We start from the raw sequence: 14,539 nt of genomic DNA, 5'->3' as shown, positions 1-14,539 counted from the left end.
TGAATCAGCCCTTGAGATACTACATGGCAAATCAATTGGCAGTGAGTTACCAGTAAATGCATCCCTAGAAATCATGGAGACAAGTGTGTTTCTTCAAAAGATTTTATGGCAGTGCCATAGAAGCTGAGACGGACATAGTGTTGGACATTTCAACAAACCCATTATTCAAGGAATGCAGACCTACAGGCCTGTCAGAACTGCCACAGTTTTTTCCATGTTATGTTCCACTCCAGTCACCAGTGGTTAAAAGCACTTCCATCAGCAAATTCTTACTCACTATGGATATTTTGAAGGGAATGACTCAACTCTATTCAATGCAAGTCAAACGGCATAGATATGGAAGTCTGATCTTTGGGTGCACACTTGTATTCTGGTCCTCTCCCAGATGATAATCCAGTGATGCACAACACCCATTTCTCAACTCAGACAGAACTGAAACTTATAATCCCCCAGGGTAAGTGGGTTTGGGACAGGCACTCACCTCAGTGGAAGGTCGATGGAAGCTGCTGCCATGCAGTGAACTGGTGCTGTCCATATTGATTTGGTCCACATCTTTTAGTCCCTTCCAGTCTACTGCAATCACCTCATTTCCTGGGGGAACACATCTGGTCAGTCTTCTGAATGCCACTACAATTTGTTCTGTTACAGAAGTCTTAAGCCAAGTCAGCTCAGCATACTGGAGTATCACTGAGTTTAAAGCCACAGTGGCCTTCAATCCGATCCTCTGATTTTAACCAGACCACCTGTACATCATCAGCTATTGTGTCTCACGCTGTTATTGCCACATGAAGATTGGTAATTAGTGTTTTTCTCAAGCATAATGCATGCTTGGATAAAGCACATTTCACCAGTGAAAAAAAAGCATCTCATCATGATGTGTGATCGAGAAAGAACCAACTCTTTTGATAACCTATTCCAATAGTAAACCCTCATCACTTAACAAGGCATTTCTCTTTTATGATTTGAATTGGTCTAACATCAACTTAGAGTTGTTGGTGTCCTTGCTTTACTCAGCAAGATTAAAGATCATTTTAAACCTGTCGTTACAGTTCAGGAGAAGTTATTTCGAAATTTTCCAGTTCTTCGAAATGTGGACACAAAAGCATACACGGTAATGCAGAACTGCTCTCACCCATTTCAGTCCCAGGGCATAAGATGTAAGGTTTGGTTGTGCCTCAGAATAAAACATATTCGTATTTAATTTCCCTTGAACAGGGAAGGGGTAAAGGGAAGAAGAAAGGGGCCCTGCCGGGAAGTGCAAATCCAGAGAGGCCAGGTACAGGAAGGAGTGGAGTAGCTGACTGTGTGACCAGGGTGAGCTGAGGGATCAACAGAGGTCAGCAAGAGGACAAAACTATGGTTAAGAGCAGAGCAGGAGCCTGCCTGTGCAAGGCAGCCGCTGCTTCTTCCCTCCACCTGCAACCCTTCACGCAAGAAGAGGAGGGCTGTGGCATTCCAGCCACAGAGCTGATCAAAACAGTGATGCTGGAGAGGCAGGGGAAATGCCACCTCTCCAGAGCAGAAGGCAGCTGTACAGAAGCCTTCAGTGCACGTCGCAGTATCATGCCTGTTTACCTCTGTTTATCTCTGTATCTCCATTTACCCTAGGCATTTCTCCTGTACTCATCTGTTTCTCAGCATCGTGATGTGAGCCTTCTGTAAGTCTAGATAGACATCCTGGCACACAGTGCCAAATAGGCTGCAGCACTGCGCTGCGAATGCACTGCAAAGACTCCCCCAGTCAGAGAGCGAACCCAGCTGCAGGGAGGCTGCTGCTCAGCACATGTGATTTGACAACCCAAAAGTCCGGCAAATGACCTTTACTCTCAATTCTGCTAGCACACTGATAGTTCCCATGAAGTGCTAGACTGTGGAAAGTATTAATTTCATTCTGGCAGACGGTGACATGAAATGGCTGAAGAACATTCACATCAAAAAATTATTTGTCTCTAAGTCCACATCTGTTTCACAATCGTAGAACTAAAGGCCTAAAAAATGTATTTACTACTGTTTTTCTCCAGTTGGAATATCTCATCTACCTAGACAAACAGAATGAGCAACGTGATCTTGCATCCATTGTAGTCATAAAGACTGAATAATCATTGAAAATTCTTGGTCTAAACAGTTTAAGGGTACTAAAAAAGAAAGAAAGATCTTGGGAGAAAATAACTCTTAAATATCTGTTAAATGCCGTAATTTCTGCTGAAGAGTAACAACATCACACAGTGTGGTTGAAATCTCCAGGTTCTAATTGGCATTGGGCCTGGGGCAATGTTATTTTCTCTCACTGAAAGTTGGATAAAGGTTAGTGTGTTTTTTCCTCTTCTGCTAGAAATAGCGAGAACAACTTTAATCCACACACATGAAGGATCAAATTCTGTTCTGACAGATGGAAGGAAAGAAACGTGGAAAATCAGAAAGAAGTATGGATAGTGAAGCGGGAAAAGAGAAACTGAAAGGCATTTTAGTAATGGCTTTCCCCAACCTCTTGTCAACCTCTTTCTCCCTTCAATTAGTATGAGTTTTTTTCTTTCATAATAAAACATTTCTTCTCCAATATAATTTCTTTTCTCTACTCCAGCTTCTGCTAATCATCATGACTATTGCATTTGTAATTCTATCATCAATCACCTTTTACAGAACAGTATTTGCTCCTCTCCATATAGAGCTGATAAGCATTTTAAAACATGAGTGGGTCATAAAGCTAATTTAAAAATGGGATTTTTACTAACATATGCTACCGAATTTCTCATTTAAATATTCTGAAATGAGATGGTGGAAGTTGAAAGATAACTGGGTTTCTGATTTCCTTGCCATTGTTCCTGTATGGTTTGTATAGAAAGATTAAAGAGGGCTTTCATTTTCATTGAACTTTTTAAAGATGTCTTGATTTTTTTTACAAAAAATATTACTGTTTGGGGTTTTTTAACCCCAATTCCATTCTTATTCTGGAAGACTCATTAGATGATTGAAGAACAAGTATGAAGTTAACTATATGAAGTGGTGAGAAAAAAACCAAAGCAGTTGAAATACATAAATACGTTAAGCCACACTGTCTGCAGATCACAGTTGCTTTGTATTTTTAACATAAATTTGATTTAAAAACTGACAAACACTCAACAAATAAAGGTATCGCTATCACAATTGAAGTAACATTCCACCTCAAGACTTCTAAGCCTTTGGGGAAAAATATCGTCACTCTTTCTGTTACAGTACTGTTAAGATAAAACCCAAGATTTTTAAGTCCCACCTTCCTAAATAACAAAGACGAAAAACAATTAAAGAGGGGAAAAGGTGGGGGAAAGAGAATACTCTTTTCCCCACTTTATTGTTCTTTCTCTTTTTTTGAGCACTGTTAACTTTGGACTTTCAGAAATTAGAAAACATGCACTAAACATCCCCAAGCAATATGAAATAATGACCATTTTTATGAATTCATTGTAAAAATACAAGAAGCCATCTGGAGGACTGTATCCCATCTTGCTGATCTAATATTACTATTGCCCTATTTCAGTAGCCTGTTTTGCCATATACTTTAATTTACCATGGAGACACAGAATTTCTTAGTTAGACATATTTTCAGTTTCTTTGCATTTCTGTGATCATAGGAAAATCACTGTGTTCTGAATTATTCATTACTTAATCTAAACAAGTCCATTCTCCTTGCGTTTCCTCTTGACATTTTCTCAGTTCCTGTTACCACCGTGTATTTGTTGATGCTGTATTTGGTACCTGTATTTTGTTGCTTTAGCAAGGTATGTGCTTGAATCAGGCATCTCCATCTATGCATAAGCTTTTAACAATCTGTTTTGTTGTAACTTCTGTGCTGGATGCTAAACGTCTGCTCTGATTTGTCTTGTCTATTTTGTTCTACACTAAGTAGACTACTTCAGTTTGAGAATCTTAAATTCTGAGTTTTTCCTTCCTGACATGATGCTGGTGAAGGTGTACAGCATATACCAAATGTATTTATGTTAATTGCTTTCTCATAAGTCATCCCAATTAACATAAGAAGAAACATAATAATTAAACAGTGAATTTCCAGCACTGCTATTATCTATTATTTGCAAACTTTCATCTGTTTCTCAAGTTTTCCTTTCCAGAAGAGAGTAGAAACATTATCATTCAATATTGGTAGCCAATGTTACTGCTGGTAAAGACCAATATTTTGAGTAAATGGTTCAATTATTCGTTTCCATTCCCTTCTTTCACTTAACAGCTAAGAAAACAATAAATGTAATTGCAGTAATTATGACCAGTCTTTAAATTGTTCTTTCCCTGATATCAATTTTCATGATACTTGTAGGAGTCTAGTATCTTTGTCAAGCACAATATCATCATGTCCTGTCAAACGTGGTTGAAATAAAAGCAGCTGAAGCAACTCGAAAGGACTGACAGAAGGATGAATAGTGTAATCATAGAAACCCTTTCTTTCCCTGCATGCTTTACATAGAGCCATTCAAAGCTAGCCAAAAGGTCAACATCAAGGAAAGGAATAAAGCTCTGTCAGGTGAATTATCCCTGAGGTGAACCGCAGTGTTCAAATTCTCCCAGGTAAAGCTGAGAAACCAATCAACCTGAGTTATTCACATAACTGTACAAGTATTCTAGCTTATACTACATGAGGAAACGCAGAAACTAGTTAGCGGCTGCTGGCACCTACCAACAGAATCACTTGCGTAAGATGAACAGAAAAAAGTCTGTTTTCACTGATGAGATCAAGCTGAACAGTTTGGTGCTCATCAAGGCAGAGAAATGTCTTGGTCTCCACAAAACAAATGTCTTTGAAGTTCTAGATCAGAAACGAAAATAACTACAGCTCTGAGATGTCTGTAAGATTAGGAATCAGATGGGCAGTTCTCAGGATCTTTGCTTTGGATTTGGGTCATCTAAATTCTTTCCCAGATCATTCTACCTCTTCATGCAGGGAGGCTCCTTTTAAGAAAATGGAATTAATGAAAAAAGCTCCAACAACAACATTTTTCTTCTTGACTGGAAACATTTTCAAATCAATACTGAAGGCTACTGCATACCATGCCCTTGCAACTAAAAGGAGATGGCCAGAGAGCCTAACATTAGACACAGGCAGTTCTCTTCTTAGAAGCAGTCATGTCACTTAGGCTAAGGAAGTTCTGCGAAATAAAATACATCCAATTAACACATTTTTAAAAAAAAAAAAAAAATCACAAAGCCCTGTCTCATTTGCAGAACAAGTATCAGCCAGCATGAATAGTGGCAATAGGTTTCTCCTCATTTTTCACTGCTTCTCTCAAGTGCAGAGAATGTGTCCCCAGAGGCCTCATTCAGCACAGTAAGCATGAAACACCAGAACGAACGAAGGCAGCAGCCCTTTTTTGTTGGCTTATAGCCAACATCACAGAAGTAATACGCAGAAGGCAATTTCATTTGTTGCTCTCCATATGTGTTTAAATTTTAATCCCTATGGTGAGCATGTCACATGGGCACTGTCCTAGAGCATAAGAATACCATCAGTATTCTGATGTAAGCTATGTCCCATGGTTTCATCTCTACCAGTGAGGAAAAAGAACCATCCTAAATACTCCTTGGAAGTCAACCAGCAGATTACAATGCACCTTTCTCCCTGAACTCCCCTTCCTGCACCCTGGAGCAAGAAGGGAAAGGTGTCACTACCACTATTGCCTCCAGAACTACTGTGTCCACAGCTGCTGCTGACACCTCCATCCCCACTTGCTGCCACATAGCCCTGAACAAAGCAAGATCCCAATGGCCCTGCCTGTCCCTCATGTCCACCTGGTGAAAAAGGGGCCACGCTTCCATAACCTCCTGCTGCACTCACGTTCTGCAACACAGTGAAGGACTTGGGGAGAGAACATCACGGAGCCTTCCTGCTACCTTACTCCCCTTTTTTACCATTTTCCCCATCTCTTCTTGTTGTTACTATACATATGAAAAACAAATACACATGGTCCCTCATCCTTCCTTTTCCTCAGGCTCTCCCTTTCACACCATAGACCTCCTAGGCTTCCTCCTCAGCACTTCCATGCATTTTTCATCTTCTGTTTTCCTGCCCCTGCCTGTCCATGGACCAGCCCTGTTACATGTCCTGCCCCAGCCCCCTGTATTCTCCTGGACCCTCCTACAAGCATTGTTGTAAACAAACACCCATAAAAGATCCCAGATGCTATTGCCTTGCCTGGAAGGAGACACTGGGATGAATGGAGAAACAGGGGTCCCTGACCCCAGGGATGCTCTCAGTCCCTCTCTGTGGGGTGGGCAGCACCACTGCCAATGTGATATCAACAGACCAAGATGGGACTCCACCACTGCACTTCTGGATTTACTACCATTGCCCAGCCAGTATGACAAGTTGGAAGAGAAGTTGGAAGAAGAAGCAGAACAAGAGCCTCCTCAAAACATCAGCACATGGGGGCAGTGACAGTCTGTCAGTTCCAGGCTCTACTCTCCTTTCCTGTCCTCCCCATCAGGTATGGGGTATCATTCTGGCAATCACCACAGACATCACACATTCCGTCACAGTCCTCAGCAAGCATCTCACTTACGAACAGCAGCAATGGTCAGAGACAGCCAGGCAGCAACTACACTGCTGCCTCTCTCTCAACACCCTCCCCAAAAAACAAATTGTGGGAGTTTCCAGAGACAGTGACGCCTTAGGCCATGACAATGGCCTCTAAGCCATAGCAGGTTTGCTTCCTGGCAACACAAGCCACTACTTGGGAGGCTTATGGTAAGGAGCTCTGCATTCTCCTCAAGACCCTCCAGCTGCTGGGTGTAGAGGTGGCACTAACTTCTGTCTCACTCTTTTTCCCAGTGCTACTCTCCTTATTATCTTCCCCTTGTTTGCCCTCAACAAGTTGGTATTTCCATCAGCCTTCTCCTGCAGGGGCTCCAAAGGAGAGCTCCCCCTCCCAGAGGACAGTCCCCACCTAGACAGTGGGGGCAGGACATGGCATGCAGAACTGCAGAGTCCTTTTATCACTCAGCATTGGGAATCTTCTTATACATCCACAGCTCCTCAAGGGGCATTCAGGGCTTTCCTTGATGAGCCTGGGACACTTCTGAATTGACTGTTTTCTGGCCCAGAAAAGGGTCTTTAGTCTTCTAGACAGGGAAAGATGGAAGTGGCCACAGCATAAGCAGATACTCACCCCACCTGGAGGACCCCTAGACAGGGAAGAAGAGGGCTGCTTACAGGGAAAAAATGTTACCTCTGTGCCTCCTTCCTCTGTGTATTATTTCCTGGGGACTCAAACCCTTTCCACTGACAATCCTTGTCTTGTGGACAGATATGGAGACCATGCCTGTGGGTCCAGCATTTCCCATCCCTTGAGAGAAGAGAGACCTCCTCCATATCCTCAGAGGAGGCCACTTCAGGCCATGCCTGAACCCTCAAAGACAGCCAAGAGGCCAGAGCTAGCCACAGCTAGCTGGGATGAATGAGGCCATTGCTGTCACTCCTCTGTGAAGGTCCAAACTATGGGATCTCAGAATGGTCCACCTGTCATTGAACCTTTGGTCACTCCAGTCAGCACTGAATTTGAGGTCCTTGGTTGGGAGGTGTCACAGGCCACTATCACTGATGAGACGAGCCCTGCCTTACCAATCCATTCTTTTCCATGGCAGTGATCCAGTGCAGCTGCCAAGAATGCCTTGGCTCCCTTCAGATGTACAGGGCAATGAGGGAGAAACTGTTCTCAGTCCTAGAAAGCCATCAGCAGGGCTTCAAGTATCCTCACCAGACAGAGCACTACAGCTCCCTAAGCAACTGGGAAAAATGACAAAACCTGCTGGCATGGGGACTGCAAGGGCTGAGCTCACCACGCAGAGCTGCCACCACGAGGAGGTGCCCAGCTGTGCCACTGATTGTCCACCCCTGCACCTATCAGGGTGAGGCCACAGCTCAACATCACAACCACCAACAATTTTCCCTGCTGCCCTGAGGACATCTACACCTACACGCAGCAAACCTCAGGAAGTGCTTGATGTTCATGAGGCCTCTCTGATCCCCTCCGCTGCTGCTCCTTGCATCCAGGGGGAGAGTCCTTGCTCTCTGCCAGGGTGCACTGGCTGGGCTGGGGAGCTTTACTTAATAGGAGAGGGGCAACCCACAGTCTTTTGGTTGCTACAAGGATAAATCTGCTCACACAAGTCCTATTGTGTTGATGGACAAGCTGTGCCACCTACTGAAGACTCACTGCTCTAGGATGAAGATGCAACTGACCCTTGCCGTGGCAGATTACAACCTCATCTTCATCAGTGGGGGTCCTACTCAAGGAGGGAAGAGGACCCAGAGGGCAGAGCGCTTCTCTGTACCATGGTGACCACAGCTCTGGCTACAGAACTTGCTGGTATATGGCACTGTTGGCACCACTGGCACCACCACTGTTGGCCAGCAGGTTCCTCACTATGCTTCTCTTTCTTTCCAAATGAAACAGCTCAAAATCCCTTCATTAATCCCTTGGATGGGATCTAATTTAATTCCCTCCATGGATGGAGGGAAGGTCTCTGTAGGGGCTGCGTATTCCCCTTACTTTGGGCAGGAAGGTTCTCTAGGGTGTTCCTGCAGGAGATCTTCACAAGTCTAACTGCCAAGCCTAGTTGCTGCAGCAGTAGAAAAGCATGGTGTAGTTCAGCTTCATAGATAAAGCCTCATGCCACTACCTCTGGTGGAACAGCAACACTGTTCACCTTAGAAATGCAGCTTAAGGTGCTGGAAGTCACTGAGGACATGCCCATCAACTGATGCACCTTTCACTCTATACAGAAGGGGGGTCAGTAATCCAGTTGATGTCTGTAGCATAAAACTAGGCCCAGAATAATTATCACCCATAATTTTAACACCAATTATCACCCATAATTTTAACACCTACTCATTCGATATTGTGAAATCCTTTTGCAACTCTCTGCATACAGCTTTTTGTTTGCTCCTCCAAGTGATTACTGTCATTATCATACTTTATTATCTCATTATTTACCTCGTGTTTTCATATCATTCATGGATATGCAAAAATCTGAAAAAAACACCCCTGTGAAAACTGGCTATTCCATGCTAATCCTTGTTTCCTATCTTTAACCAGCTACTTAATAATCTCAGAAACTTCCCTTTCATCCAGCAGCAGATTCACATCTTTAACAGCCTGGGGTGAGTGACCTTTACAAACGTGCTTTGCAAATCTGAGGAGACTATAGCCATTGGATCTCCTCTTTGCCAATATGCTTGTTGACCTCTTCTAAGACTTGTAAGTTTGACATACCCCTAACTCCAGTAGTATTAACTGTTCCTCAGTATATCTTATTTGCCCATGGATGAGCTAATTCTGTTCTTTAGAGTAATGTTTATTAGTTTGTCTGCTAGGCTTATCTTGTTTACTAGCCTATAGTTTCCCAGACCTCAAAATCATGTTAAAAACTGGCATCACATTAGATACCTTACAATCTTCCTGTACCAAAGTAATTTGAAAAGGAGTTACAAATCATTATCAGTAGTTCAGCTTTTTCAGCCTCAAATTTCTCCAGAAATCTTATATGAATACTATCATGACTTATTAATTGTTTATCTATCTGGTCTACAACCTCATTTACTGTGGCTTTAATAAGAAGCTGATCTTCTGATGCATCCCCAACAAGGAAAAGTTCCACAGGATAAAATTCCACAACTTCCTTCACCATGAACAGATACAAAACTGTTCTTTGATTTTTTTGAGGCTGCGGGACTTGGCAGGTGGTGTTCTGCTATGGTCTTAATCTCTCTGAGTTAAGCTCTCTCGTGGTAGTAACATCATGCACTAAGTCCTAATTGTTGCACAAGGCATGGTACTTGTCTTTTATAAGCTCTTTGAACGGCTCCTGAAGTAAACAATTAATTTGCCAGCCTACACGTAGGGTTAACTGAAGTCCTTGTTACTACAGAGTTTCCTGCCTTCACAGCTTCTTCACCTGGCTGTCACAGCTTCCTGTTACCATCCTGGCCAGTGATCATAAATGGTCAGTAGTATAATCCATATAATTATTTTTCCCATGTGGAATGTCAATCCACATGATAACCAATTCGATCAGCAAACTGTTTTCTCCAATCTAGCTAAGAAATTTAGCACTGAAACTTTTCCCACAAGCCATGTGTGATCAGCATCTGTGGATACAATGACATCGTCCCAGGATACAGAAACTACATTTCCTTTAAAAGTCTAGTATGCTCCTGGACTTCAGAAGTCAGGGCTTAAACTCACAGAGAAACATCTAATCTGATCTCATTAAAGTAAGACAGGCTAAAGGTGTTCCATTTCTTAATTCTACTTTCTATGCTGTGCTTGAGCTAGAGCATTATTTTTTTAAAAAGTCTTGATTTTTATGAGTTCAGGTGACAAAGGACTCAGTATAACTCTTAGTAAATTATTTCAATAGTTCAGTATTTTTTACCATTTGATTTTTTGCCCCATTTCCAATCTGAATATATCTGTCATCCTTCCATCACATGAACTGTTTTCTCCTAGGCTGAAAAGTCAGATTTTTTTTAGGGCTTTTTCCTTTACTCAAACACTTAAAGACTGTAATCGAGTCATTTCTGTAAGTTTTTATTCATGGTTTGATGCTTACTTCCTGGCCATTCTTCAGTTCTGCAGTGCTTCTCAAAGTGATAATAATAGAAATAGACAAAGTAGATAAATAATTTTTTCTCAAGTGCCATACACAAAGAAAATATAACCTTCTCTCCTCCTGTTCAATATTCAGCTCTTAATAAATCAAAGAACCACATTAGCTTCTTTGGCTGCAGCTTCACAATAGTAACAGTTGATCTGCTGATTATCTGTTCAGATATCTATGATCTTTTTCAGTGTGACTGCTTTCTAACATAGAGCTCTGGTCCTGTTAATACTGTTCACACTTTGTCATTAGATATGTGAATTCATATTTGGTTAGATTGAAACCTACACTGTCTGTCAACATTCAGTACCCAGCTGTTCCATATCAGTGATTTATCCTTTTAATTTGTATTTTCATTTTTTAGCAGTTCTTCCAGTTTTTGTAGATTCTACCAAGCTTATCCGTATTTTAGATTTCCCTCAGGATTTTGAGTAGTATGTTAAAATCACATGGTACTGACAACTATGTTGAGAATTGTGGGATCACATAAGGAACACAAACTTTTCAACAATGATTCTTTGTTACTATTTTGCTATCTATTGAATGTTAATGCACTTAAAATGTATCACATTTATACATCATGGGTCAAAGAATCATAGTATTAAGTTGGCTGCTAACTGATTAGCGGTTTTATCTTTTACCAATCTAGTTTTTCAGATTCATCGCCATGATTGTAGGTACAGGTGCTTCTATTATAGAAGTACTTGGCTGCAGGGAGTCTCATAAAACTCATGAAATTAAGTTAGCTTGACAGGATCCATTTTGCATAAACCGATTCCAGCTGGCATATTGTCCTTCTACTATTTTATTTGGAATTATATCAGACTGACAAAATTAAGTACTTAGGTCATCTCACAGAACTTTTAAAGTTGTGATAAAACCACAGCTTTTGAATTCCAGATCTTCCTTGCTATTTCAAGACTTATCGAAAAACAAATTTTGCCTTTTTATCCAGCTGTTCACAAACACCTGAGTGCAGGTTATCTTGAATTGGCTGTTGTATCAGTCTAAAATCATAGTTGTTTACTGGTGAAGAGTATATTCTTATTAAATGAGCTGAAAACTATTTTCCTCCTACTTCCCCCAAGAAAACAGGCCTAAAATATTTATTGATTAGTTCACTTTTTGTGCTTCAATACAAGTCTAGGATTGAAGACTCCCAGGTCTACCATGCCAATGAAATACTACTCATTACTTTCATTTTCCCATCAGCTCCTTTGTAATTTCTCTCACAATTCTCTCATATTACTGCCCATAAAAGTTCACAAAGTCAGTATGTTGTCTTCCAGTTCTGTTCCTCAAAATCTCAGCTTTTGTGTTCTCCACAAAACTAATAAGCAAACAAACAAAACACACACACACACACACACACAACATCTTAGGTCGATCAGCAACACACCAAAGACTGCTTTCTTGTACTAATGACCACTGTTGATACACTCACCTTGCACGTGTTTTTAGTATGGTTTCCTTATAAAGCTAGGCTTATGCAATCACACTATTTGTTAGCCCTCTCCTCACAACAATTCTGAAACCACTAGCCTTTCTCAGTAATCCTGACAAGAGAGAGACAGGTCTCAGAGACGATCAGTTTGTACACAATTCATGACAACTGGCTGCTAGGTCCCCAAGACAGTCCCTGTTCAGATCCTGACTGGCAGAAGTAAGTTCTTATCCCAAGCTCTTTAGTTGAGTTTTTAAAGTGATCAGATTGAGACCTGCTCAAAAGAAGAAAGGTCAGATTGTGAAGGAGTAATGAAGTGAGAGACCAAATACAAAGCGGTCTAATCTGGAAGGGAAGGTGTCTCTTTGTCTTTCAGTTCCGTTTGTCTCTCCCCAGCTAAGAGAGGAGCAAAAGACCTGGATACTCTACTCCATGGATTCCCACTTTTACCCACGTTGCCTATAAAGTGGAGGTTTCTACACAGAGTTCTGTGTGTCTTCGCCTTCAACTTCATCCCTAATGCCATGACTCAGTTTCTTCTGCATTACCATTTTCTTTCCTACAATTTTCCCTCTTTCTTTCTTTTCACAGATTCACTCACATGTTGAAGGTGAAGGAGGGAGCAACTGCACACTAGGTCCCCTTGATACGATGTATGTATGCAGATTGGATGTCTCACTTTTTCACATTCCAAGTGCATAGACTACACTTGCCATACCAGATCTCATTCCACACACCATCAGATCTGTGGGGGGATGAGTAAGGAGAAAAACGAAGGCAACATTCACCAATTCCTCCAGCTGCTTATCCCTACTCTTTTCAGTTTCCTATCCTGCTCCCATTCTAAATCTAAAGTGGCTGGATTGGAAGTGGATGGTTTTGACTCCATTTCTCCTACTGTGGATGCATCCAGTGAGAAAGCAACATATTAAGTATGTACTCCTCCCTCTGACAGTACACCGACCATTCCTTGTAAAGGGGAGTCCAGCAAACCAGCCAGCTGGCTTTGGCAGTTCAAATTTGACTCACAGTGATAAATGCAGAGCACTGTCCTTTCCATTTGGCATGGCCTACCAAGTGACTGATATTCTGTGCATGAGCCTAAACCAGCTACCACTTGAGTGGTTTCTTGCAAAATTCCCAGACCAAGCAAACACCTGGAGGACTTCAGGTGACACCTAGGGTTATTATGGTGAGAGTTTGTGGCACATGGTACTCCCAGTAGTTAAAGTAAAGCAGTGATGGGGGACAGTTATAGTAGGAACATACTAATGACATGTAGAAGACCTGGGGTCCTCTGGCAGAAAAGGACTAAAGCACCAGGACAAACCTAACTCAGAAAGTCAAGCACTCCAGGCTTTAAATCCCAAGCATAAGATTACAGAATAATTCAGGTTGGAAGGCACCTCTTGAGGACCAAACTCCTGCTGAAAACAGAATCACCTATGAGGTTAGACCAAATCAGTGGATAAGAAACTGGCTGGATGGTCCTATTCAAAGAGTAGTGGTCAATGGCTCAAAGTCCAGATGGAGATCTGTGACGAGTGGTGTTCCTCAGGGGTCCGTACTGGGACCGGTGCTGTTCAATATCTTTATCAATGACATTGACAGCGAGATTGAGTACACCCTCAGCAAGTTTTCAGATAACAAGCTGAGTGGTGTAGTTGCCACATCAGAAGGACAGGAGATCATCCAGAGGGACCTGGACAGACTGGAGAAATGGGCCTGTGAGAACATGATGAGGTTCAACAAGGCCAAGTGTAAGGTCCTGCACCTGGGTCAGGGCAATCCCCGTTTTCAGTGCACGATGGGGGATGATGTGATTGAGAGCAGCCCTGCAGAGAAGGACTTGGGGGTGCTGGTCAATGAGAAGCTTGACATGAGCCAGCAATGTGTGCTCGCAGCCCAGAAGGCCAAACGTGTCCTGGGCTGCATCAAAAGAAGCACGGCCAGCAGGTCGAGGGAAGTGATTCTCCCCCTCCGTTCCTCTCTTATGAGACCTCATCTGGAGTATTGTGTCCAGTTCTGGAATCCTCAACATAAGAAGGATATGGAGCTGTTGGAACAGGTCCAGAGGAGGGCTGCAAAGATGATAAGAGGGCTGGAGCACCTTCCATATGAGGACAGGCTGAAAGAGTTGGACTTGTTCAGCCTGGAGAAGAGAAGGCTCTGAGGAGATCTTATAGTAACCTTCCAGTACCTGAAGGGGGCCTACAAGAAAGCTGGGGAAGGGCTATTCATAAAGGCTTGTGGTGATAGGACCAGGGGGAACAGGTATAAACTGGAGAGGGACAGATTTAGACTGGACATTAGGAAGAATTTCTTCACCATGAGAGTGGTGAGGCACTAGAACAGGTTGCCCAGGGAAGTTGTGGCTGCCCCATCCCAGGAGGTGTTCAAGGCCAGGTTGCATGGGGCCTTGGGCAGCCTGATTTAGTGGCATGCCCCTGCCCA

The 14,539-nt window shown here is 42.4% G+C and overlaps 1 protein-coding gene across 3 annotated transcripts in view; it reads right to left on the bottom strand.

Annotated features, from left to right (window-relative positions):
- Positions 1-14,539, bottom strand: part of FAM131B (family with sequence similarity 131 member B) — a 33,457-nt gene that overhangs the window by 13,997 nt on the left and 4,921 nt on the right. For 2 of the 3 annotated variants that reach the window (XM_054070400.1, XM_054070392.1), the window contains exon 2: positions 482-591. In XM_054070400.1, the coding sequence (XP_053926375.1) occupies positions 482-591 (110 nt within the window). Of the gene's footprint in view, positions 1-481; positions 592-14,539 lie in introns of those variants that run through there. The other variant, XM_054070410.1, reaches the window with a different exon arrangement.

The sequence above is a fragment of the Cuculus canorus genome, chromosome 1, assembly GCF_017976375.1.
Source record: "Cuculus canorus isolate bCucCan1 chromosome 1, bCucCan1.pri, whole genome shotgun sequence".
Classification (NCBI taxonomy): Eukaryota; Metazoa; Chordata; class Aves; order Cuculiformes; family Cuculidae; genus Cuculus; species Cuculus canorus.
This window is presented reverse-complemented; position numbering and strand designations above follow the sequence as displayed.